At 52.5% G+C, this 24,854-nt stretch overlaps 7 protein-coding genes across 7 annotated transcripts; 1 reads left to right on the forward strand and 6 right to left on the reverse strand.

Moving 5' to 3' along the window:
- Nucleotides 1–1,148: 1,148 nt before the first annotated feature.
- CONPUDRAFT_152303 (L-aminoadipate-semialdehyde dehydrogenase) lies at nucleotides 1,149–5,048 on the reverse strand (the record flags this gene model as incomplete). The annotated part of the gene is made up of 15 exons (XM_007768895.1): nucleotides 1,149–1,601; nucleotides 1,653–1,726; nucleotides 1,780–1,856; nucleotides 1,913–2,092; nucleotides 2,144–2,181; nucleotides 2,233–2,514; nucleotides 2,568–2,733; nucleotides 2,785–2,849; nucleotides 2,907–3,434; nucleotides 3,497–3,610; nucleotides 3,660–3,832; nucleotides 3,895–4,192; nucleotides 4,258–4,646; nucleotides 4,696–4,882; nucleotides 4,941–5,048. 15 exons carry the CDS (start codon nucleotides 5,046–5,048, stop codon nucleotides 1,149–1,151), a joined length of 3,132 nt encoding a protein of 1,043 aa, XP_007767085.1.
- A 416-nt stretch (nucleotides 5,049–5,464) lies between these two features.
- Nucleotides 5,465–6,686, reverse strand: CONPUDRAFT_52199 (nuclear mRNA splicing protein; the record flags this gene model as incomplete). The annotated part of the gene is made up of 6 exons (XM_007768138.1): nucleotides 5,465–5,605; nucleotides 5,668–5,891; nucleotides 5,946–6,103; nucleotides 6,159–6,195; nucleotides 6,253–6,407; nucleotides 6,469–6,686. The coding sequence occupies 6 exons, from the start codon at nucleotides 6,684–6,686 to the stop codon at nucleotides 5,465–5,467; spliced, it is 933 nt and encodes a 310-aa protein (XP_007766328.1).
- A 550-nt stretch (nucleotides 6,687–7,236) lies between these two features.
- CONPUDRAFT_164250 (uncharacterized protein) lies at nucleotides 7,237–8,628 on the forward strand. Its single transcript, XM_007768896.1, has 2 exons — nucleotides 7,237–7,526; nucleotides 7,584–8,628. The coding sequence occupies exons 1-2, from the start codon at nucleotides 7,377–7,379 to the stop codon at nucleotides 8,130–8,132; spliced, it is 699 nt and encodes a 232-aa protein (XP_007767086.1). The 5' UTR covers nucleotides 7,237–7,376; the 3' UTR covers nucleotides 8,133–8,628.
- Nucleotides 8,629–9,901: 1,273 nt separating this feature from the next.
- Nucleotides 9,902–10,808, reverse strand: CONPUDRAFT_53092 (alpha beta-hydrolase; the record flags this gene model as incomplete). The annotated part of the gene is made up of 2 exons (XM_007768199.1): nucleotides 9,902–10,267; nucleotides 10,398–10,808. 2 exons carry the CDS (start codon nucleotides 10,806–10,808, stop codon nucleotides 9,902–9,904), a joined length of 777 nt encoding a protein of 258 aa, XP_007766389.1.
- A 2,484-nt stretch (nucleotides 10,809–13,292) lies between these two features.
- On the reverse strand, nucleotides 13,293–13,867 carry CONPUDRAFT_35776 (uncharacterized protein; the record flags this gene model as incomplete). Its single annotated transcript, XM_007768097.1, has 3 exons — nucleotides 13,293–13,380; nucleotides 13,569–13,656; nucleotides 13,816–13,867. Coding segments are annotated over 3 exons (228 nt in total), but the record flags the coding sequence as incomplete, so codon positions are not given.
- Nucleotides 13,868–18,350: 4,483 nt separating this feature from the next.
- Nucleotides 18,351–20,291, reverse strand: CONPUDRAFT_81282 (uncharacterized protein). Its single transcript, XM_007768365.1, has 6 exons — nucleotides 20,002–20,291; nucleotides 19,650–19,950; nucleotides 19,460–19,601; nucleotides 19,303–19,403; nucleotides 18,585–19,248; nucleotides 18,351–18,535 (listed from the first exon to the last, which is right to left on the reverse strand). The coding sequence occupies exons 1-6, from the start codon at nucleotides 20,270–20,272 to the stop codon at nucleotides 18,515–18,517; spliced, it is 1,500 nt and encodes a 499-aa protein (XP_007766555.1). The 5' UTR covers nucleotides 20,273–20,291; the 3' UTR covers nucleotides 18,351–18,514.
- Nucleotides 20,292–20,817: 526 nt separating this feature from the next.
- Nucleotides 20,818–21,710, reverse strand: CONPUDRAFT_52155 (uncharacterized protein; the record flags this gene model as incomplete). Its single annotated transcript, XM_007768135.1, has 3 exons — nucleotides 20,818–21,084; nucleotides 21,143–21,210; nucleotides 21,278–21,710. The coding sequence occupies 3 exons, from the start codon at nucleotides 21,708–21,710 to the stop codon at nucleotides 20,818–20,820; spliced, it is 768 nt and encodes a 255-aa protein (XP_007766325.1).
- Nucleotides 21,711–24,854: the final 3,144 nt, after the last annotated feature.

Raw genomic sequence — 24,854 nt, forward strand, 5'->3', positions numbered from 1 at the left:
AAAGGAAGAACACGTGGCTGTGGTCCCAGATATCATCAGAGAACGCAATTGAGGGAACTTTGACGTGGAGGAATTGACGTCAACTCCTCCGAGTCGCCCGTTAGCACCGTCACCCAAGAGAGGCGCTGGCACAAGTCTCAGTTCTTCCAGGGACGGAATGAGTGTTAAGACGTCTACCGTAGTCGAAGGTAGTGCTACAGTTACAACCCCAACTCGACTGCACCATGTGAAGCTCTTGAGTCGCGGGAAATGGGGACGTACCTCGTTAATTGCAGCGTGTACGGGATTCAATTCCTTCCTTTGACGAGCCGATGTTTGTGATAGATTGAAGATAAGTCTCTGAATAGAAGGCGCCAGTGATGGAAGCGACGTCACCAAGGAGGAACCAGTGTGGAAGACGCCGGTTATACTGAGTTCAATCAGAGAAGGGCTGAGCAATGTAAAAAGAACATATTCTCCGGAAATGTGGCCAAAAGTCCAGTCAAGACGTTGCAGAGCAGGAAGAAGAGGTTTCGCGGGGGATTGCGTTAGTGCAAGTTGAACAGAGTCTTCAAGAATGTGCACAGCACTGTTGTGGATGAGGGTTCGAACACGACGAGAATAACGTTCTAATATGGTCCAGTCACTCGAGCTAATTGTGCGCGAGAATGTCTTGGGGTGTGTTTATCAGCGATGTATAAAATGGACGAGAATCAATCAGAGCTTACCAGGACATCTCCACGAGTGGATGTCGTTCTCGTCGTCAAGTCTCTCGGAAGACAAGATAGTAGATCATGAAGGGAGCTCATATTGGCATATAGTGCATCGAGAGCGGGTCCCGATAGGGTTTTGCATGTTTGCGCGAGGGCCATCAGAGAACCTTTGGGCAGGTCATCGCACACGATGTATGTGATTTCAGGAATGTTCAGGCAACAATGCATGTCGAAAGTAGAGAACGACATCAACCTCCTAACGCATTTTATTTGCGAGCGAGTCGGACTCGGAAGCGGTCGTTGAACATTGCCACAAACCACTGCAATTGCCAGCCGCCTGGCGCCCTGAATTGTCAGTGAACTCTTCTTCGAACCAATATACGATAATACAGGCAGTATCTAACGCTGTACAAGAAACGCCTTTCCACTACACACTTATATTTGATCACCTCTCGCCTATCGCAAAAACCCACCATCCCTCCAAGCCTGCACCCACTTCGCTACAAGCACATCATCAGCAACCGGCGCCTCCCTCAAACTCTTGCTCGCCTCCCGCGTCTTGTCCGTCGTGAGCGGGTACCGCGTGGCCACCTCCGCCTTCCCATACTTATTCTCGTAGAACACCAGCAGCTTGCGACTCGGGTTCGCCACCTCGTCATCGGGGCTCGCGCGCAGCGCGGCGAGCCATTCATGCCGCGGCACGATCTTGAACTTGAGGCCAGAGTGATGTAGCGACGTGAGGATGGATGACCACTTGACGAGCTGATAATGGAGGACGTGGTAGACGAGGTCATCCGAGGTTTTGTGTGACCAACTGATGATGTCGAGGATCGACTTCGCAGCGTAGTCCACGGGGAGCCAGGAGACTGATTCGTCGAGGTCAGGTAGGAGACCTATTGTGTCGGCGCACTGAAGATGGCTTAAGTCCAGAAAGAAAGTATATAGTGTGCAAGGGTGTACCTTGATAATGAGAGAGATCGCCTCGGTCTCATTCCAGACACCGTTGTTGGTATCACCGACCATCTGACCAATACCTGAACGAGGCGAATCAGTAAGCCCATACACGATCCAAGACAGCATTACTTACGTAGGACTCGGGCATCGAGTGGCGTCGTCTCAGAAGCGATTTCGCAAAGCTTCTCTGTCACCCACTTCGATTGAGCGCTGGGTAAAGGTAAGCAGCCAGCCTTCTGTCTGGGGGTTGGCGAAAAGATACGCACTATCCCATACCCTGCGCAACAGATGGGTCCATCATGATGGCCTCGGGGACCGCACTGGGGCCGGGCCAGGATGCGACGGCGCTGACGGACGACGCAAAGTAGAAGTCCGCAGGGATTGGCCGTGATGAGGAGAGCGCAAGCTGCATCAAGTTTACTGCTCCTCGGATGTTGTTCTCGAAACTTAGATCGGGTGAATATCAGGAATATGTCTGGCGTCCACTTAACCCGTACCTGGATATTCCAAGATTGAAGTTGACTGCCCAAGCGTTCTGGACATCACTTTGCTTAGATCAGTTTAATAGAAAAAGATGTGAGCTCACGTGAAGGACCAAAGTCACTCGTCTCAATATCTCCTCGTATGCCTCCCGAGACAACCCAAGTCTGTCGCTAGCAAAGTCGGACGAGAACGCAACGATCCGTTCGCCCGCGGTGTCGATATGACGAGACAACTTCCTCGTCTTCAACGAATCGATGACCCGCCGCCTGGCATCTGCATCGTCCTTTGCGCGACACAAGCAGTATACAGTCGCAACTGTTGAGTCTGCCAACAGCTCATCGAGCAAGTAGGCGCCTAATGAGCCAGTAGCGCCGGTAAGCACAACCTGTTTAATAGTGAATTTACAGTGGAACACGATTAAAATTGGATGGTACTCACGACCCGCGACGAGGTGCCATTGGTCGTCCCATTGGACGCTCCGTCCTCAACCTGAGTGGGCACATTGAAGTGCCTGTACTTTTCGACGAGCTCAAGCATGATTTGTTGAGTGCTGATCTGCTCGGCACTCTTGCCTTCGGAAAGGGTGACCACAAGCTTTGCCAACCTAAATATGAGACTGAGAGCATGATACAAGTAGAATAGGCGATATACGTACTTCGTGATGGAGGGATGCTCGAACACGGCATTGGTAGAAAGCCTTTGTCCTCCGAGGTCAATTTCCTATATCGAAACAGACTGTCAACCCTCTGTCATACGGCTGATGCGAGGTTCACCTACCCTCTGGATCGCATTTCGCACTCTGGAAGACTGCAAAGAGTCCAACCCAAACTCAAACAGATCCGTATCATCCGTGAGCTTATCAATCGGTTTCTCGATCGTCTTGCCCATCAGCTCCCTGATAACCTGCTTCGCCTCATTCACACTCCCCATCTTCCTCCCGCCCTTGTCGCTCTCTCCTTCAAGGCGCGCATACGTCTCCTCGATCACATTCGCGAACTCCAAATATACCTTCGGACGCAGGATGCTACCCTTGTCTGCCTTAGGAATCGCCGTGCCGAAGGGTAGGACAACAAGAGCCTCCGCCGCGAGCTGCGAGTGACTCGGCGCTTCGGCGTTTACGCGGGCCAGGATGGGCGTAATGGCCTCTAAGTATTCTGTTGGAGAAAGGGAGGCGCCAGCCTCGGTGGGCACGAGCAGGGCTCCAGTTTGTGTACGTCCTGAACCAAAGATGATAGCTTCGGCGATGTAGGGAGAAGAGCGAAGGGTGAGTTCCATGGGGACGGGGTTGGTCTTCTCCCCATTGACCTAAGACGAGGTAGGCCCCAATAAGGAAACGCAAAGGTTGGACAGTGTAGCAATGACCATACCATTACAAGAGTGTCATCTATGCGCCCGATGAACTTGTAAGCATCAGGGATGGTAGGGTGCTTGATGAAGAGGTCGCGCGAGGCGTACGAGCCATCTGGCTGATTCGTCATAACCTTCGAAAATGTGAGATATATAGAAAGCTGCAGAAGAAGCTTCACTCACTTTGGCGTGCCACCCGTCCAGCACGTAAAGCTCGTACGTGTCATGCCCGACAGGGACGAACTTAAGGTAGTCCGCGACGTTCCCCTTCGCGAACGGCCCACGGGCGCGTACCCAGTTCCAGCCCTTGTCAGTCTCGAAATCGCGCTGAGACGTCATAAGCTGGCCCATCTCAGCTTTCGGTTCGAGGTTGAAGCGTTAGCCAAACGATACGTTGCCACGCAGAAAAAAAACGCACTAAGCCCATAATGCCCAACGAGCCTCACTCCCTGTTTCACAAGCAGGTCGCCCAGCTCGTCCGAACACGCACTTCCGCCAAACGTGACAAGCTTGAGGCTCTTCATCACTTCCATACCTTCCTTCGTCTCCGCCATGAGCTTCAGCGCATACGGAACCCCGTATAGCGCCTCCACGTCCGATGCCTGCGCGAGCAGCTTAATGATGTTAGCTGAAGTGAGGGGTATGGATCCCGTGGGGAAGAGATAGACCGGCTTCGCGGAGTAGATGGCTCGGTGGAGATTGCAGTGTCCGTGGCCCTATCAAACCCAGTTCAGACATGCTCGCGCGCGTGGGACGATGGAGGGACGACGTCGGAGCTTACGTGGTACAGCGGAAGGGTAGACAGACTCGTCATATTGAAGTTCTTCGCTGAGTTAGAAACGGAGGCGAGATTAGTCGCGAAGATGGGCTTCGGGTACCCGGTCGAGCCACTGGAGTGTATGATCGTCACCGGCATCCTTATCTCCTCCTCGGGGTCCAGAATGGGGTCCCACTTTATCTTCTCCGGGTGTGCCTTTTGCGCGCCGGGCCCGTAAACGTCAGACACTGGTTGGCTTATGATCTTGACCGAGGATGGATCATCGAGGTGGGTGAGCGCGGCTTCAACCGCGGGGGCATAACCATCCTGCGCGATTACAGCGCAAGACTTCGTCGTCTTGATGAGGTGCGCAATGGCAGGTGGCGAGTTGTTTGGAGAGATGAACAAGACGCCTTCAAGGAGCTTAGGTGTAATCGCATGTGAGCTTGTGCAAAAACGTACAGTATCCCATGCGGAACAGCGCGAATTCCGTGACAACATAGTCCAAGTTGCTCACGCCGAGTATGCCTACGGTGAGTTGTGTAGTGCTATCGCCCTTGGCGCGAGGAACCAGAAGCCTAGTGTCTGCGAGATGATGGGCGAACAGGGAGGCATATGCGTCGAGCTGTGCCAACGTATATTTCGTGTACTAACAAACCCACACAGCTCACACACCACCCAAAGCTGTACGACAAAGGGCGACGAACCTTAAACGATTTATCCGGAATGCCTAAAATCTCCAGGTCGGGGTACTGGCGCAACCTCTCTCGGAAGAGCTGATTGACAGAAACAATGGGTTTCGTGTTGGGAGCCATCGATGAGTCTGTTTCCGGTGCATGAGAGCGCAGTGACATCTTATACTCACATGTCCGGTAAATGACGGCCGAACGCGCTGGCAAATGCGTTTTCGCACCAACCAAGGTGGGCTCAGCGTGTCATATGAGCAACGGGTTTCTATTCTTCGGCGATAAGATACTGCGATTGGACGGAAGGTAGTTTGGGAGTGGGGACCTTCTGGCGGACTGTCGGTCCGTGTTTTCCGGGATCGGTCCGTACGGACTATGAAAGAAAGCGCTCTACAAACGCGTCGTTTGTCAAGGACGGGCTACATATATTGGATTGGACGGTGCGTATTATACTTGTTAGATGGCTTCTACAATATACTGTCATCTCATCACGTTCAGTCGACTGTCGGCTGGTGACTCACTTTCCTGTCGCAGCAGAGTTTCAATTATGACGGATGTCTCCAGACCTTCACATTCCCATCTGCACTAGCAGTAATCATCTCTCCGGCGTCCGTAGGATGGTGTTCTGTCCACGTTATGACCTTATCATGCACCCTTGGAGGAGGATTCGGCTGAAGGACGTTCGCCTATCAAGCACATTGGTCACCGATGAGGTGAGGACAAATGAGGGCGTTAGTGCGAAACTCACATCAACAAGGTCCCAAGCCCATATCCGGCCATCCTCATCACCTGCGACGACGGTCGCTTCACCGTGCCCAAAACAGGCACGAGAACGGTACTCTGCGTGCTTGTGACCAGTGAATGAGTTCAGCAGCTTGCCCGTAGCGTTGTCAAACAATCGAATGTTAGAGTCAAGCGTCGTAACGAGAAGGGTTGTGGAGTCTGCGGAGGGGATGACCGAGGTGACGGGCGCTGAGACGATTCTTGCTTCAATACACTCGAGATTATATTAGGGAGATCACTCACGACCAACATAGTCCTCGCGCAGCTCGCCCATACGTAGGTCGTAGGTACGGGCATAACCATCGACGGAGCCCGAGACGAGATAGGTAGAATCAACATGCAGGGCTTGAACCGCGTCGCGAGCTTCGTTCAGCGTCTGGATCGGGGTCCGAGGGGGAGAGCTGAAGGGTATCTCTTGGTTAAAGAGTCTTAGATAGAAGGCAAGGAGTTGCTGACCGAAGATCCCAAAGCTTGACTGTTGCATCGAAGGACCCTGAACACGCATACATTCATACCACCACCAACATAAAGAATATCACGAGGCGCTCACCTGATGCCAAAATACTCGCGTCCGCGTTAAACTCTACCGTATGCACCTTGCCCATATGTCCCGACATCCTCCGCGTTGTAGTTCCCGAGGCCACATCCCACAGAAAGACGGTTCTGTCTCCTCCAGCAGACGCAAACTTGGCATTGTCGTGGCTCCTACAAATCCGTTAATCTTGAGCTCGTGCACACTAGCCCATAGAAGAGGGCAAGGACCTACACCGAGATTGAGAGCACTTCATAACCATGGGCGGAAAAGGTCTTGACCTCCGCGCCAGTGTCTGGATTCCACAGGCGTATTGTACGATCTTGCCCTCCGCTCAGCACATACTTGGCGGTGCCCTTCGCGTAACGGACGACGTGGACAGCCCCGCGGTGATTGGAGAGTGTTTTATGAAGTGTTCGTGCAAGGGGCTGGGGACCTCGTGAGGGTGCCATTACTGGGTAGTCTAAAGAATATGAGACTGGGGGTAGGTGGTGGAAGGGGAAGTGGAGGACAAGATGCCAGTGAACGCGTCGCGCGTCGGGGTAACGGCCTTACAGCCACCGGCTCTCCCTTTGACCTCAACCACGACCTGCGCTGGACCATCTCGGCCCCCAGCTCGCCTGAATGCTGTTCTTTACTATCAACGACGTGGTGTGGATGGTCATGAACCCTGACGAAGTCGACATCAACATATGTTCCATCTCTGACGTTTTTCTGAGGTGCACTGCCTTGTGTTCGCTACTGCGCTCGCTACTTGCTAAAAACGCTCTTTATGGTAAGTGAGCAGTCCATCGTCTCCTCAGAAAACCTAGACTTTGCTTGCTATCCCGTCTTGCGACGCAGGTCGGCATCTCGTTAGTTCTCCTTTCCATATGATGCTGAGCTCATCTGGGGTTGGTTATCATGATGCCCAGGCATAATGGTCATTACCTCGACACCACAATGACAAAGGAACAGCTCACATCTGCACGCCTTGTGGTTCTACTTTGCTGACCCCTTGAAGGCTCCTCATAATATGCATGACCTTCTCTGGTGCTGCTTATAGTCTGAGATCGTTTCTCTCTAGCAACTGCGATGATATCTCCCCAACTTCAAAGGTATAAGAACGCGTTCCTCTGATTTACAAGTTACCTACACCAGCAATGGCTTTGATCAAGAGTGTTCTTCTCATCTCCTCTTCCCTTTCAGTTAGCGCTTGCCTCACACCTCCCAGTGTACCAAATGATGGGGAACGAGTCAAAGTGGGTCTGTTGGAGAAGATCGGAATCAACATTGCACCTGCTCTAGGAAAGGTAAGCTTTCTCAACTCAGCTTCGCTCTAATATGCATTCACAACACGTTTCCTTTAGTCGATGCTCATCCTTATAGCATCAGCCGAAACTGCCACCATTCTCGCCGCGCGGTACCCTTCTCTCTTCCCCGGAGGCACAGTCTCAGCCCTCGTGCGCGGCTCAACCCTCCCTTCGCTCCAGCCAGACGCAGTGTTCACCACTGGAGCACTCCTCGCAATCGCAGGCAGTCAGCTTCGTCTGCTCTGCTTCCGCGTGCTCGGACGACACTTCACCTTCGAGCTCAGCGTGCGCAAGGACCACTCGCTCATTACCTTGGGCCCGTACTCTGTCGTGCGTCACCCGAGCTACGCCGGCTGGCTGATAGCGATGGGAGGCATTATGGCCGCGTACTTCAGCCCTGGCTCGTGGCTCCGCACGTCAGGCTGGCTCGATACCACAACAGGTCGTGTGTTGCTGGGATTGTGGACTGTAATGGCGGGATACGGGACAGTGTCCAGTCTCGTGCGACCTGTGATTGAGGATCGGTTCTTGCGCGAGCATTTTCGAGAGGAGTGGGATCGATATGCTCAGAGGGTGAAGTGGAGGCTGGTCCCTGGTATTTTCTAGATATCATTGAACAATCCGGCAAAGTTTTTGCCTTTATATCTGTCGCATGTCTCATAACTCTATGGCGCTGTGTGGCTACCCTGGCATCGATTCGAATAGACATACTGGCGGTGTGGACTATTTATTTTACCATTAACCATTCACGTTATTGCTCAAGGGGAGGATAACTCAAACGAACTACCTATCCTATGAAGCCGCTTCCGCAATCTCATCCACAAACTTGACAATCTCCCCCGGAAAAGTAATGAACGGTGTATGACCGCTCTTGAGTGTCTTCTCCACCACGACGACTCCACTTTTGACGAGGACATCTCGCACACCAGTTTTCTGGCAATGCTCGTACGGCCAAGCATTGTCATCCGTGCAGAGCACGTACGTCACGGGGTAATGCCTGTACGCAGCGTACGTAGTCGGATCGGTGGCTGGTTTGACGGAGCCGCGAGCCAGCTTCTGAACGTACTGGCCCCACTCGCGCTCGTCTTCGGGCACGTCATTGAAGAAGGCAGTCGCCCCGTCGGGTCTTGAGCAGATCAAGGTTTCTGGCTGCATACAAAACAACATCACACCGTTAGCTTCGGTCGGTAGAAGCGGAGCGTCCGATGCTGGAAAAGAAAAATAAACCCTGTTTACAAACGTACTCACATCCAAACCAGCCGTCAACGCCTCCGGCAACGGCCCCCACTGTTCGACCACGGACCTGCCCTCCTCAACCACAATCGCGCACAGATAAACCATATGCAGCACCCCACCCTCTTTACCTTCCGCAGCGCGCGCTTTGCGCCCGTACGAAGCTTTGACCGCCTCAGAAGCAACGACCCCGCCCCACGAGTGCGCGACAACAACGACACGCCTCTGCTCCTCTCCGACAAGCCGCTCCAGCTCCCGCTGTATGACGTCCGCGTCCGCCTGGAGCGTGGTCCCGCGCGGATCCGCATGCCAGCTCGGCAGCGGGGGGCAGAAGACGTCGTACCCCCTTTCCTCGAGACGTCTACCGAGAGGCTCGTAATGCGCCGGAGCGTGCCATGAGCCGTGTACAATGAGGACAGTGGGTTTCGGGTTGTTGGACATGATGGAGGGGCCCGTGTGTCAGCAGAAAAGAAGAAGCGTGCCAGACCACGCCGAGATGCTCATGCTGATAAACTATGTGGGCCAAGCTTCTTCTGTGGATCAATCAGCTTCCGGTGGGCGCCCGAGTTGGAGCACCACCCGGTGACAGCGCGCGTTGACGTACTGTTGACATCCGTAAAGAGGTGGCGCGGAGAGCGCGAGCGCCCATATATTTATAAAGCCACCGAGTTCGAAGCAGTACTAGTCATAATAATCACCAATTCACAGCTGATATCCAAGAGACGACGATACTTCACCGCATGGGACGAAATTCACTTCAAAATAGATCTCATCACCCTATACATTCTATTAACGCCAGACCTGCCAGCCAGGCGACGGATATAGGTAGTAGTACATGCACGCAGTAAATAATCCCGAGAAGAAAGCAAAACAAAACAGAAAGATAACTGTACCTAGTAATTTGTAGGTACAAATTTACAATCCCGCGAAGTGCTTGCCGTTTTGTCTGTCGTGTACATTTGTCATATATCTATGGCACTGTGTAGCTATCTTGGTATCAATTCGAATGGGATATATAATACAAGGAATTTCCTGTTGATCAATATTTCAATCAATAGACACACTGGCGGTATGATAAACACGATTTATTTCGGCATTAGCCATTCACATCACTCCCCAAAGGAAGGAGAGACTTCGACGAGCTATCTATCCAATGAAGTCGCTTCCACAATCTCATCCACAAACTCGGCAACCTCCCCCGGCAATGTGATAAACGGCGAATGACCACTCCTGAGGATCTTCTCCGCCACAACGGCCCCGTTTTTGACGAGAATGTCTCGTACCGCAACCTCCTGGCAGGCCTTATATGGCCACACGTTGTCCTCGGTGCAAAGAATATACGTTACGGGGTAATGTTTGTACGCCGCGTACGTGGTTGGAAAGATGTCCGGTTTGACAGAGCCACGAACCAGCTTCTGGACATATTGGCCCCGTTCGAGCTCGTCTTTAGCCACGTCGTTGAAAAATGCCGTCGCACCATCGGTTCTCGAGCAGATCAAGGTTTCTGGCTGGACATAGTACATGCAAACAGCAGATCGTTAGCTTCGTTGATAATAGCAGAGTCAACATCCTATGGCCCAAGCAAAGAAAGGAAAAATATATTCGGTCAACAAACGCACTCACATCCAAACCCGCCACCAGTGCCTTCGGAAGCGGCCCCCATTGGTCGACCAAGGATTTACCCTCCTCCACCACAATCGCACACATATAGACGATATGCAGCACCCCGCCCTCTTTACCTTCCACGGCGCGCTCTTTGCGCCCGTAGGAAGCCTTGACCGCCTCAGAAGCGACGATACCGCCATACGAGTGCGCAACAACGACGACGTGTCTCTGTTCATCTTCAACGAGCTTCTTCAACGCCTGCTCTATGGCGTCTGCGTCCGCGCGAAGTGTCGTCGCGCGCGGATCCGCATGCCAGCTCGGCAGCGGAGGGCAAAAGACATTGTACCCCCTTTCTTCGAGACGCCTACCGAGAGGCTCGTAGTGCGCCGGAGCGTGCCACGAGCCATGCACAATGAGGACAGTGGGCTTCAGGCTGTTGGACATGATGGAGGGGTATGTCGGCAGAAAAGAAGAAGTGTGCCAGACCATGCTGAGCTGATAAGTACTTAACTATGCGGGTCAAGCTTCTTATATGCGATAAGCCGCCGGTGCGATAGCTTAGCTGGTGACAACGCGCGTTGACGTTGTTGAACTTTGAACGGCCCGTGGCGCGGAGAGCGCGGCGCCCATACGTGCTGGGATGACGAGCGCGTCAGCGGCGTTGCGTAAGACGCCGAGACGAGAGAGAAAGAACACGAGAGCGTCGGGAAGACGGCGTCTCGACGCGTAGAATAGAATAGAACTTTTATATTTTATTTTAAATATTTTAAACCTGTAGCGGTAGAAATCACAGAGGTCGGAAAGACAACTATACTAGATCAGTCAGAAGCCTTCAGCCAAGGCGCGGAACATTAGAATCAATACAATAGAAATACAGGACCTAGCTACTCCTAAAATACGAATATGTATAAAAGATGACAGAAACGTAACTAAAGCGCTATCGAAGCGCGAACACCTCACACTAGCGCGATCCTTCTCATACCCGAAAATACACTTATAAAGCCACCGAGTTCGAAGTGGGAAGAATCCTCAGTCTACCAGGATATCCAAGAGCCAACAATACTACTGTACCATTTCGACCGTAAGTTCGTCCCCTGTCCACTCGGGGTCCGAACTGAGCTTAAATTGGATGGGCACTAGTACTCGTGATATAGTACGAGCTCGAGAACTCGTGTATATGTATGAAAAACATGTGCTGCACTACAAACAACAGTTAGTGGCCTATGTATTTGTCATAACGCTTGGCCAGAACCCTGCATTGATTTCTGCGACCAAGGTCCTCTCGTTCAGGCCTCATGGAGCGACCCTTGGCTGCAAACAATGTCCACCAGTCCGCCGGCCCCTCGAACTTATCAAGGTGGACTGGTAGAATTTGATTTTCGTAGTTCTCACGCCCACCGCGAACTTACGATCGAAATGGTACAGTATATCGTGTATGGACCAGTTCACTTCAAAGTAGACTTCACCACCCTATACATTCTATTAGCGCCAAGCCTCCCAGCTAGGCGACGGATATAGGTAGTAATACACACGCAGTAAATAATGCTGTGAAAACAAAAACAGAAAGATAACTGAGTTTCCTGCCGACAACAGCTACCCCTCCGCACCACCAAACGGCCCGATAAACCAATGCATAAAGCACCAGACGCGCCTAGGTCTCTACGCGGAGCGGGCGCGCGCCGGAACTAAGTACTAAGGGAAAAGAATGAAAACAAAGAGGCAAAAGCAAAGGAGGTAACGATACAGATACACAGCGTTGAGCTGGAAATCGTAGAAAAACACGGATTATAACGACGACGACACAAAATGATGGAAGTAGAAAAAAGAAACGAGTAATCCTGTTAGAGGGAAAAGCTTGAGATATAAACGGGGTGGATATCGCTATTAAGCCCAAAGGAGGGGAACAACGGACGGGCACAACGCAGGCCACCGTAACAACCCCCGCGACGCGGAGCAACCACCAGCTCAACGAACAACCCATTGAAATATCAAAGGCCGAAAAGGCCAAAATGATTACGGAGGTCAAGTAAACGCGCCACACGCATCCCGCCCTACCCGTCCGCCCTCGTTCCAAGCCCTCATAATCGAACATCATGCATCAATGCCGTGGCGGGACCGACCCCGCCCGCGGCTCGTCCCCCACGTCCGCCGACCCAGGAGGCGACATCGACTGCGCCGGCGACACCTGCATCTCGACCTCGCGCTGCTCCCGCTCCTGTTCCCGCTCCTGCTCGTGCTGCATCTGCATCTGCATCTGATGCAGATGCTCCGCCGCGACCACAGCCGCAGACCGCGGCGGAAAACTCGAGTTCGGCGGATTACTGCTCGGTCCGTCTTGGGGCGTCGTCGCGTTCGTAGACGACGATGGCGAGCCGCCCCTCTCGTTGGCGCTCGAACCCTCGCCAGCCCCGGATGCACCTGTACCTGCACCGTTGCCGTCTTCATTTTTGACTGCGGCGACTTGCCTGCACTCGGCGCCCCCGTCTGATCGGACTGTAGAACCATAATTGAAACGATGATGAGCAATAATGTTACGCCGTTAGCTCAGACGAAACGCCAAAGAGACTCAAGGAAATGGAGAGAAAAGAGTTGGTTAGCTGGGTGCCACCTGTTACTGTGCCGCGGTGACGATGTGTGGCGATGCCGCGGCGTTCGGACCGAGCCGAGAAGAGCGGGAGAAGATGATGACGCGAAATGAAGGATGCAAAAAAGACGATGACGAAGCGGGTGTAAAAAAAGAAGCGGGGAACTCACGATGCCGCTGGATTCGTTGCATGACACAAATCGCAAAAATCAAACATGCGCAAGTGAAACCCGCGGTGGACGTTTGGACAGTTGTCAACAGGTGGCAAAGAAAGCCAAAAGGGAGGCGTAAGATTAAAGTTCATGGTAAGCAGTAAGAACAGGGGGTTTGGAGCTTCGACTCACGTTGAGTGCGTCCAGCCTGCTGAACGTCTTTTTGCACCCTGGACATATGTTGGATTGTGGACGCGTCGCGTGCAGTGCTTGATGACGTCTGAGGTGAGTAGCCCGTTGAGGTTGAGGGTGCCAAGGAATCAAGGCACGCGAAGCACACGGGACGTGGGGTGAGACGTGGGGACCAGATGAAGATGCAGATGTGCAAAATGCGGTGAAGGGGGTGATGAATCGCACCGAGATTAGTAAACCGATCGATACACAAGGACGAAAAGAAGTGGCACGCACTTGCAGTCGTGCTGGCGCGCAAAACCCTTGTTGCACCCCGGCCACTCACACACGTACGGTCGCTCCTCAGTGTGAGACCTCAGATGGCCTGCATCGCCAAATCCGCAGCAGCGTGACCCCACATATCCAAAAACATCAGAACAAAAGGCACGTCGCGTCAGCACACATTCCCCATGGCACACATAGAATATAGAATAATCACAAAAGATCACACTTCTGGAAATGAAACAACCAAAACGCTACGCACCTCGGAGATTGAACCGCCTCGTGAAGGTGCTCCCGCAGTCAGGTACGGGGCACACAAAGTGCGCCTCGTTTCGCCGCCTGCTCGCACTCGCCGCCTGCGTCGCGCTCGTCGTCACCTGCTTCTTCTCGACCTGCAATATGGGTGGCAGACGCGTCATGCTCCCGCCCGGCCCAGCCTGAAACCGCTCCGTGGCGCCCGGTCCTCCTCCTCCTCCGCCGCCTGTCCCTCCAGCGCTGCTACTTGTGGGGGATCCGCCGTTCGGACCCGCTTGCATCGCCTGGTTGTACAGCTCGGCGGCGCTGGGCGCGTACATCGCCTCCTTCTGTGGGCCCGAGGAAAGTCCCGCGAGAGCAGGGTCGACGTTCGGGCCTGCGCCTGCCGGGCCAACGCCGGATCCGGGCGGTGGTGGGATGGAGACGCCGCTTGTGCCGACGAGGCCGCCGGGCGGAGGCGGAGGGCCGAGAGAGGTGTGCGAGGGCGGTGGTGCGGGGAGCGGGTATGGCGTCGGATGGCTCGTCTGGCGGAAGGGCGAGTTGCTGTGCGCGCGGCGGAAGGCGTGTCCTGGTGGATAGTGTCCACCCAGAGCGGGGTCTACGGCTGGGGTGCCAGCCTGGAAAGAGGTTTGTTGGCCCTGAGTATGTTGTGGGGGCGGGGGAGGCATCTGGTATTGGATGGAATATGGCTGGTTCGATTCGCTGTGCTGCTGTTCTGAAGGGTTTGGGGTGGAGCTGCCTTCGTGAGAGGATGGATGTTGTCTGTTATGTGTAGGAGGGTCTGCAGGCGAGGAGTGTACGAGGAGGGAGGGATTCCAAGGGGTGAGGCGGGATGCGGAGGTGGTGGCGTCGAGGTCCATAGTTGCGTGGTGGAGTGGGTGTTTATATGTGTCGGTGATGAAATGGGGAGCGAGCTTATTTAGGCGCGGGGAAGTTCAATTGGATGTTTGCGTGCCCTTGGGCCTTGGAGTACGCGAGGAAGGAGGGTTGTTCTGTCAGAAAACGACGCCTTTTACGGTCAACCCCTCCAGTAAAGATGAGCGCTCGAATCACAGGCCCGAAAAAGATGCACAGCCCCCTCCGTCTGATCGACTCTTTTTCTCTGCTCTCTCGGCCTTGTCCCTCGGCGTGGACAAGAGATGAGCGCAGGCAAGCTGAGCTGAGGTGAAACAGCTAATAGTGGGTCAAACAGGTGGACAAATCCGCAGTCTCGTCGGCTGGCTGGCGAGGGGGAGATGACGGGCGAGGGACGGTGGCGATGCTGCGCATATAACCCTCGCACCGCATTCGCCCTAAACAACCCACAAGAGGAATTCGTCCGCTGACAAAGAAATGCTGTGTCAGCTTCCTCCGCACGTCACAACTTTCCCACACTCCCTCCGACGCCCTGGCCCTTCCCCGAGTCCATCGGGCCGCTGCAACATCTCCTTGTACTCACCTCGTTCTCTCTGATCGGTTTCTCGTTGGCAACCGCCGCTGCTGTCCTCGACATCACCCCGACACTCTTCACGTTTCACCCGGACGCTCTTTCGTCGTCGAAACCCGTGACTTGGAACACACACAAGGGCGCTAATCTGCTACAGTAGTACGTTCTCAGTCCCATGCACACGATCGATCAATCTCCTTCCAGCACCTGCTTCCAGCTCCAAATACAGTGCATTGTCCACAACGATCCGCATTCAGTCCTTCCACGTTCTACGAACACGTTCTCTGCAGCAGACTTGTCGCGTTCTGCATATCCATGCGGTGCCAGCCTAGCGTTTATTTTGACCTCTGCCATACCCTTTCAGTGCTCGTCCCTCGCTATTCCGCAGTCGGCGTTAAAAATATCTGCCGCATTTCGTCCGTGAGGCCAGACACTCAGACCTGAGGTGCAGCCACCGGGTATCACGCCGAGAGAATGGGCATCACTTGCTGGTAAGGCCTGAGTGCACCCCCGGCGACTTAAGGAATGGTCTCCATCTTCCCTACTCCAGCTGACTCAGATCTGGCACCGCACAGCTGACTGTACGTCTACCGCACACTACTAAGCCCTTCACTACTAAGCAACGGGCGAGCAGAGCGCCGCAGCCAAGTGTGGATGTCATGGCCGCGTTTTTTGCGCCCTGCACTCTGGCACACTTGCACTTTGTCCGGCTATTTCCAGGAAATCATTGCAAACCCCCACGACAGCGTCGGCTCGATCACACGCAAATCCGTGAATCACCGGTTGTTCCCCGCGACAGAGACTCAGAACCAAGCTCAGAACACCACGAGTCTGTTGTACTCGACTTAACACACGCAGAAGAGCTGAATCACCGAGGCAACGCACGATTTTTGAACCCGAAGCGTAGTGACTCGAACAGCGCGCGGCCGCGCTTCGCGGGACTCGGATGCGGAACAAGTTCAAGTCGATAGGCGCCCGCACAGCTTCAGTCAGACTGACGCTCCGGTGGCAAAGGCGCACGTCTGCTGCTGTGCTCAGCTGGCATATCACCTTTCTTTCCCCAGTAGCCAAGGCACCTCCGCAGCAGCGCCCAATCATCTACGCCACTCTAGTGCCCAACAGCAAGCCGATAATCGCTGGCGGCCAAATGCGTTTGGAGCTTTCATGTCGAGTTTGGCTTAGATCAGTCGCTCTGGGTTCACTTTAGCTGGCGAGTAATGTTACCGCATTTGGCAAACTGGCTGGAACCAACCCAATGAAACTTGCACTTGCACTTATTATCACTCCAGATAACATATCTCGTCGCTGTATAGAGGCTGAAAACCGCCAAGATTGACACTTTGTTGGTCGGTATTGTGGCTATAACGGGTGTTTCGAGGAGCTGGCTTGAGCTGGTTTCTCTGACTGCGGCAACACTACTGGTGAGTCTTTAGATGTTAATATATTAGTAGGTGATGTAGTGATAGTTAGCGCTAGCGGCGAACTTCATTTCCGCCCCCTGAGCAGATATTTCGGCTTCCAGCCGTTCAATCAGCCTTCTTAGTTCACCTCCTATTGCCTTCCAAAGCTCTGTCGGTACGAGCTAGCTCTTGATGCTCCTGCTCCGCCGGCACAATGGTGATGCTATCTCTTGACGAATCATCACTAAACCACTTCAATCAAAGTAAGAACCTCCGCCGATGGATATTCAGCTAGAAGCCGCAGTCATTATCAGCCCTCATACATAGCTTCGGTCAGTGATTACGGTTTGGCCTGCTGGTGGCGTATACCGACGTCGGATTTGCTGGCCCCGATCGCAGCGCATGTACTGCACCTATCATGAACCGCGTTTCTTTCAACACTGGGTACGGCATTGAATCTGCGATGCGTACGTCCTTGGGCTCGCTTTTGTTGCCCGGGGCGGAGACCTGCGTTTAGCTGTGAAGTTCCTTTCAGATTGGTTCGTTCACAAGCCAATGTGCTTCGCGGGATCTCACCGCACCGAGAAAATGAGCGTCTCTGTCGGTTGCTTCGCGGGAAGCCGTCTCGGAGGTTCATTCACGGAATTTCTTGTGTATACACTGACTTCTCGGTTTCCTTGCTCATCGCCGTGCGAAAAGCGAAATAAGACTCGCGCATCCCAGAAGCACACGCATCGTGCGGACCGAGCCCGGCAGCTGCGACCTGCGTCGGGCCACGCGCGGCGACGAACTTGAAGCTGGACGAGGCAACGTAGGTGCCGCAAGACGCGGACCTTGTAACTACCACAACCGCAGCCACACGCAACGAACGTTCAGACAGGTGAGCTAGGTATGATCTCGGAATAGCCGTGCAGAAGGGTAGTGCTTGCCACACTGCCAACACCTTGTCCTCCTCGCGAGCGAGCTCATGCCGATGATGCGTCCACCGCGGCCCCAGCGTGTCGTTTGTACTCCGCCGTGTACTATGCGACGTAGACTGCACAGGAAGATACACTGGGTGTTCGTGGAGAACGCGTCGTCGCGGTCTCCTTTGTTCACTACGTGACGGTGGGCGGTGGTGATAGTATGCGCGGCCTCCACGCAGGTAAGTAGGAATGGAAGAGAAGAAGAGGGAGGAAAGTCTCTATAGAGACGCACGTTTAGAACTGGCGACTGGCGTTGACCCGGACTACGTCCGCGCTTGCGACGATGTCGGTGGGCAACTCCGAAGTACAAGGGAGCGCAAGGGTCAGCATTACATATTCCTAGAGCTTGACAAAGGTCGATAAGTTGGATCAATTGATGGTTTTCATATTTCCAATATGCGAGTATCGTGCAAGGCTTTCGATGACGAATAAAGCGGTGCTAAGGTCTCGTCGCTCACGTCGAGATACACAGCTAACTGATAGGCTTTCTCATCGGAACGACGAGGGCGTTCAGGAATACATCTTGCAAAGGACTCGTGTGGCGGCATAATAATCCTTTGCATGATGATTACGATGCGCTTTAGTTCTTAGCGCTGACCATCCTGCATTAGCACGGGGCGACAACGAATTATAACAAAGTACTCATTGCATAATTACGTCCCGAGTGAACCCCTGTCCGAACTCTTTAGTAGTTTACGCAAATCCGATAATCGACTTGGAATCAGTAGGAGGGTACAGCAGATGAAGTGGTGCTAACATGAACTCTTCGTATTCGAGGCTCAAAAGGAGTTTTTTTTTACATTATGAAGCGAGGCTCAAGGGCTCAACGTATAGACGGGGCTCGACGTGAAATTGGACGGAGGCCAATTAAGTCTCTGACTTGATATTTTGACTCGGTTAGTAACAGCCTCCAATTCATTCGTGGTTTTCGTCAATCTATATTGCTAAGTTGTTGTTCTTTGATTTTGGTCGAGGAACGACTTACGGATGACATCATGCGTCTGATGTCCTCCTCCACCCTCTTCTTCTCCTTATTCTTCTTCCTCCTCTTCTCCTCCTCCTGACGTGGGCTCTTCTCCTTCGTTGACTTTTTCTCCTTCTTCTTCTTGACTTCCGCGGGGGCACTGCAAATAGGTACAATATCTATCAAGCTGTCGTTCTTTGTATCCGTATGCGACAGCGTTGGCGTTGGCTCTACAGTAGAGTCTGGATCAAATAGCGGTTTGGCAACATCGTCTGTTGGGGTAAACTCAGCTGCCACGTTTCCCGCTGCTGCCACATCGGCCACTTTCGGCTCATAGGCGCTCGTGCTGTCGAACTTGTCTTCACCATTTTCCCCCATAGACGCGATTACTGTTTTCTCAGATACGGTTGGATGGATGGTCCTAAATGATTCAGTGTTCCGACCCCCAAATAAGCTGAAACTGGACTGGAATGGCTTCGGAGCCGTTGACGAGATGACTTGATGCAAGGTGCTGATTACTGGTGACGGTGCTTGTGCGCCCAGCAAAGCGAGAAGAACGGGTTTGACATGAGGCATCTCTCCGCTCAGCATTCTCTCCACTTGAGCAGGAAGTGACTGTATAATCTCGGGCGTGCAACGGTGCTTGAGTAGAAGGCTCGTGGTGATTTCGCGGACCTCCGGATATCTACACGAGTACTAAGGATTCGTCGTGAAGACTGCAAGATGGGATACGACTCACGTGGCGGCAAACTTGCTCAAGGACTCGGGGAGGACGTTATCTACCGTAAGCTTCGTTTTGAGATCGCGGAGTGCTTTTTCCGCTAAAGTTGGTATGTTCAACTGTTAAACCATCCTTGTCAGTGCGCCTAACGAAAAAGCACTCGGAGTCCGCGTACTTTCATCGCCAAACGGTACATGGACTTCGGTGAACACAAGGGCGCTTGTGTGGATGCGTGTGTATCTATTTGAGTCTGCATAGAGGTAAGTGAGGCGAAGTTGACCTGTTTGGTGTAACAATAGTAGATGAAGGCCCGCCATCTACATGGCAAGTTAGTAGAATAAATAAAATAGAGAATGAAGACTTGCGTTCTGTGGGAAACACCGGTGATAACATATGTTGGCAAGTGTTGAGTGTACATTTGGTGCAAAGCTTTCTGTATGGAAGCGAGATCAGACGTTGTGCAAGAAGAATCAGTCGGCGAATGTTCGACCGTGACACAGTCAGAGTCGTGGTCCGTGAGTGTATCAGCGTCAACTGGTTCGGGCACAAGTTCTTCGAGGACTTGTTGCTCGTCTTCATCGACATCACTGTCTTCCTCGTAGTCGTAGAGCTCAGAGCGAGAGGGTGCACCGCTGGGAGAGACCCGCTTCCACATACTACATTCATCTAACACCGAACTCCAGCCACCGTCTCACAGAGCGTGGGAAAAGTACGAACCAGATGTTACGTCAACTCCCACATCTTCAAGGACTCGGGAGGTTGCGTAGATAGGCTCAGGGCGCAACAACGAGTTCTTCGAACTCCCCCGGCGAGTGTACGCCAGAAACATCACATCGAAGAAGACGCCAGTCGTCAGAGAAGCTGCAAGAATGTCATTCGGGCCACTGAACTTCTGATCCTGTTCCATGTTTGAGCGAGAGACGGAGGGCGGAAAAAGCGGGGGGGCGATGACGGTAGGCATGATTTCATGAACAGTGGACCAATCCATGTTGATAAGCGACCACGATAAGCAGTGGGGACGTGAACTTACATTTACGACAAAGGGCAGATGCTGTATATATCCGCCACGATGGGCAAGCCGGCCCTGAACCATTTCATCATACCTGCCTCGAGGCATTGGTCCAGACCTTCCAGCTTCGATGGCTTTCCTTGGACTTTATAACCATTGTTAATGATTTTCCACGAACGTGATGAGTGGGAAGAGACATCGCCCCTTCCCAAAATCAGCTCCAACGTGAGCATAAATGAGGGTGTTTATAGGGAGGCGGTTACACTCGACATGAGTTTACCCGCTCTTTTCAAGTGAGCAGTGAATACTGTCTCTATTGCAGAGATACTGTCAAGATGGTATCAATCTTGACCGGTTCAAGGTAGCGAGTCAACGATACAGGTCAATAACAATGCTTTCATTTGCTACAGTACAAAGTAAAATGTCCTTTTATCATACAGAGAGAACCAATTTATTCAGTCGTTGTAGCAAAGTACCTGGTAGCTCTGCAGAAACACATTGTTGTCAGCCATCGAGTCACCCCATCAATATTGTCGGGCTAAATGACTCACGCGCAATCTGACCTCATTGTTACCAAACGGAATGTAGCACCCGTCGCCATAGTGGGTGGATGCCTTTCCGGGGTGCTCTGCATTATTGTGGTACGCCTTGGCAATGTATATTGGTGTGCCGTGGGGCTCCTTGCCACCCTCGACCGGACGTGCACCAAGGTGTTGTAAATCCAACTCGCCCTCAACGTTTACCCACCTGACCGCATTCTGGTCCCCGACGAGGATCTCATACTTGTCCAGCTGTTGAAATCAAGCGTCAGCGGGGACATACAACAAACGACTGGACAAGAAGACACACGTGGATCTCCTCGTGCATGAAACCGACGATGGCGCTGGGCCTGAAGACGGATGAGGCCTTGCCGACAACTAGAATCAGTGTAAAGGTCAGCCAGTAGATCTCCAACCATCGGAAACGCGAAAACGCGACACTCACACATGCCGCCCTCGTAGTACGCCCTGCAGATATACAGAATCTGCCGCCCTTCGCGATTGTACGTCTCTTGCCCACCAGGAATCGCATTCTGCGGGATATTATTCCCTTCCGTGTAGATCCACGCCACCGGGCCCTGCGTCTGCCCATTGTAGTACGCCTGCCTGCGTGCCTGCGCGTCACGCAGCCATTTGCTGAGTGCCCACACGTGTGCCTTCTTATCCTCTTTGTGCCTGCCGTCCTCCTTGTACGCGACGTAGCCTGCGTCAAGCGCGGTGATGCCCGCGAGCAGCCCGCCGCCGAACTCGAGCTGCTTCTTGCGGTGGGCGTCGAGGTTGTACCAACTCTTTTCCTTCTCTTCCTGCGTCGGGTGCTCCTGCGGCTCTGCGAGCTGTGCGCACAGTAAAGTGAGAAGGACAGGTTTAACATGAGGCATCTCTCCGCTCAGCATTTGCTCGACTTTAACTGGAAGTGACTGTAGAACCTCGGATGCGTAGCGGCACTCAAGGAGAAGACTTGTGGTGATCTCACGGACTTTCGGGTGTCTACACGAGTGCTAAGGGTTCACTGTGATATTTTCAGGAGGATACAACTCACGTAGCAGCAAACTTTGTCAATGACTCGGTGAGGATGTTCTTTACCGAAAGCTTCGTTTTGAAATTGTGAAGTGCTTGTTCCGCCAGATCTGGCATGTTAAGCTACCGAACCCCCCTTGTTAGCGCCCCTGGCGAGAAAGGCACTCAGAGTCTGCGTACTTTCATCGCCAAGCGGTACATGGACTTCGGTGAGCACGTGGGCGCTTGCGCAGATGCTTGCGTGTCTGTCTGGGTTCTCATAGAGGAAAGCGGGGCGAAGTTGACCTGTTTGGTATAGCAGTAGTAGATGAAGGCCCACCATCTGCATCGTAAATTAGTAGACTGAAAAAAGCAGAGAACGAAGGCTTACGTTCTGTGAGAAGCACCGGTGATAAGATATGTTGGCAAGGGACAAGTGGGCTTCTGATTTAGAACGCCTTGTATGGAACCAAGGTCAGGCGTTAAGCAAGAATCAATCGACGAAGATTCGACAGTGATACAGTCAGAGACGTGGTCTGCCAGTGTATCCACGTCGAATGATTCGAGGACAAGTTCTTCAAGAACTTGTTGCTCATCTTCATCAATATCACTATCTTCCTCGTAGTCGTAGAGTTTGGAGCAAGAGGGTGCACCGCCGGGAGAGACCCGCGTCCACATGCTGCATTCATCTGGCAGCGAACTCCAGCCACCCGTCTCACAGAGCGTGGGAAAAGTACGAACCAGATGTTACATCGACACCCACACCTTGAAGGACTCGAGAGGATGCGTAGATAGGTTCAGGATGCAGCAAGGAACTTGTCGAGCTCCCCCGGCGAGTGTACGCCAGAAACATCACGTCGAAGAAGGCTCCTGTCATCAGAGAAGCTGCAAGAATGTCATCTGGGCCACTGAACTTCTGATCCTGTTCCATGTTTGAACGAAGGGCAGAAAACGGAAAGATGTAGTGCCGGCGATGGTGGGTATTCCCTCACGAAAAGTGGGCGAGCGAAGCCTGTAAGACTTAGGGGCCGTAAATAGGGGACGTGCGTGGGCAGTCTCAGGAGATGCTGTATTATATCCGCCACAATGAACAAGCCGGCCCTAAACGAGCCTGCATCAGCACTTTTAGACTCCAAACCCAATAGCTTTTGTGGACTACGCGCAACGTAAGTTCACCCACTGATCACTTATGTAAAATGATTAATGAGCAAAGGTTGCCGCTATATCGCAATGCAACCAACTGTAACCTCAACCATCCCCCGACTGTTTCGCCTGCACCCGCCCACTGCAAGTGGGGTTTCTTCCCGAATCACTCATCCCGAACTGCCTAGAGCCAGGGATGCAGTTCTGTAGGAAGGGGTCAACAGTTATCTCTATCATCGTGGAAGCCGCACTATATGGGTTTTCTTTGTGCATGTATGCAATCACGACTGGACATTCAAGTCCACCTGCTTCCCGGGGCGTGTAAATCCTCGGATGATTGCAGCCTCTGCCCTCCTGCTCGTACTAAGCACAGTGGTAAGTTATCTAGTTTACATGTTACCTTTACATAGGTTTAGAGAAATATTCACATACTGTGCGTGCATCATAATCCAGGCATGCCGTTTGAAACCTAGGCAGCTTTGCGTTTACTGAAAAACCAATAGCCCTCTTTAATTTCGGAAACTTATCGTTCTGTGATTGCTGCGCGGTGACCCGGAGACCAGAGGCTGTTTGATAAAGAGCACTGTATTTCATTCCAATGACGAATCCGGCATCATTTTACTACATTATAAAGCGGTGATCAACGTATGAGCAGGGCTCGACGACTCGAACTTGACCGGAGGTCGACTGGGGTTTTGACTCAGTAGTGTATTACTCGGCTAGCAATAAACTCCGTAGTTTCCATCAATCTACACTCATAAATTGCTGTTCTTCTATTTTGTTGTCGAGGGACAACTTACGGATGCTCTTTCGCATACTACAGCCTCCTCCATCTCCACCTTCTTCTTCTTCTCCGACTTCTTCCTCCTCTCCCTCCTCTTGAGCCCAGCATCACGTCGAAGAAGACACCGGTCGTCAGGGGGCCTATAATAATGTCACCAGGGTCATCGAACTTCTTTTCTATCATGATGTCTGAGCGACCCACCATGATAAGAATGAGTCATTTTGGTAATCGTACTATTTACGAATCAAGGGAATGTACTCCCGCACAACGGCCAAGCCTACCTAAACCACCGTGTTGTACATAATGCTTAACGCCACGAGGCAACGGTCCGGACCTTCCATTTGGCCAACACAACTTCGGTATCTGCGCTTCAAGTTGATACTAGTGCGTTGAAGCCAGATAGGATTGACTGAAAATCTGGCCTTTGAGCAGCGACGTTTCTTGCTTGCACTAATGAAGATTCTCATTCGAGACACGTGAGATGGCTCCACAAACCAAGAGTAACACAAACATGATGTTGACATAATGCTCGCTCGATGACTGCCAACTTAATCACTGAATGGCGAGCTCGCGAACTGCATTTCCCGCATCAATATATATTGGAGGCTCGCGTTTTCAAGCAATATCTGGGAAAACGAGAAAATCAACTGTCGTGTCAGCAATTTTCTCTTCGGTGGTTTACTTTGAGCATCCCCGACTGTGAGCCAAGTCCAAACACGGTATTTACCTTGTCATTTGTGAAATCTGATAAACAGTTCAGAGAGGGACAAACATCAGTTAACGTACTACATGCAAATAATCCATCATCGCTACATCCCCATTTTCGTCCTCTTTGATGCTCATACATATAATAGCCTTTAAGCTTCAAGCTCGCCAAGCGCTGCTTATTTCTATTCCCACTTCAAAGTGCCTTCTCCCCCGAGTGTAAGCGTTGACTATACTGTTGCTTGATATGTTGCTAATATCAGGTGCGATGCATACAGACAGTGTTAACATTCATGTGGATACTCCCAGCGGACGTACGCGGTTGCCAACAAGTTGCCAATGATGCAGAATTGGAGGTCATGGGGCCAATTGTCATTCCCTTTTTTTCCTGATG

The sequence above is a fragment of the Coniophora puteana genome, assembly GCF_000271625.1.
Source record: "Coniophora puteana RWD-64-598 SS2 unplaced genomic scaffold CONPUscaffold_4, whole genome shotgun sequence".
NCBI classification, from domain to species: domain Eukaryota; kingdom Fungi; phylum Basidiomycota; class Agaricomycetes; order Boletales; family Coniophoraceae; genus Coniophora; species Coniophora puteana.

Bases quoted from the DNA above. Each gene is read 5' to 3' on its own strand.
- CONPUDRAFT_164250 (XM_007768896.1), top strand. From the start codon at position 7,377: ATGGCTTTGATCAAGAGTGTTCTTCTCATCTCCTCTTCCCTTTCAGTT. The intron at 7,527-7,583 runs GTAAGCTTTCTC...CGTTTCCTTTAG, and splicing joins TTGCACCTGCTCTAGGAAAG to TCGATGCTCATCCTTATAGC.
- CONPUDRAFT_81282 (XM_007768365.1), bottom strand. From the start codon at position 20,272: ATGGATTGGTCCACTGTTCATGAAATCATGCCTACCGTCATCGCCCCC. The intron at 19,602-19,649 runs GCAAGTCTTCAT...CTTGCCATGTAG, and splicing joins ACCGGTGTTTCCCACAGAAC to ATGGCGGGCCTTCATCTACT. The intron at 19,404-19,459 runs GTACGCGGACTC...ATGGTTTAACAG, and splicing joins TGTACCGTTTGGCGATGAAA to TTGAACATACCAACTTTAGC.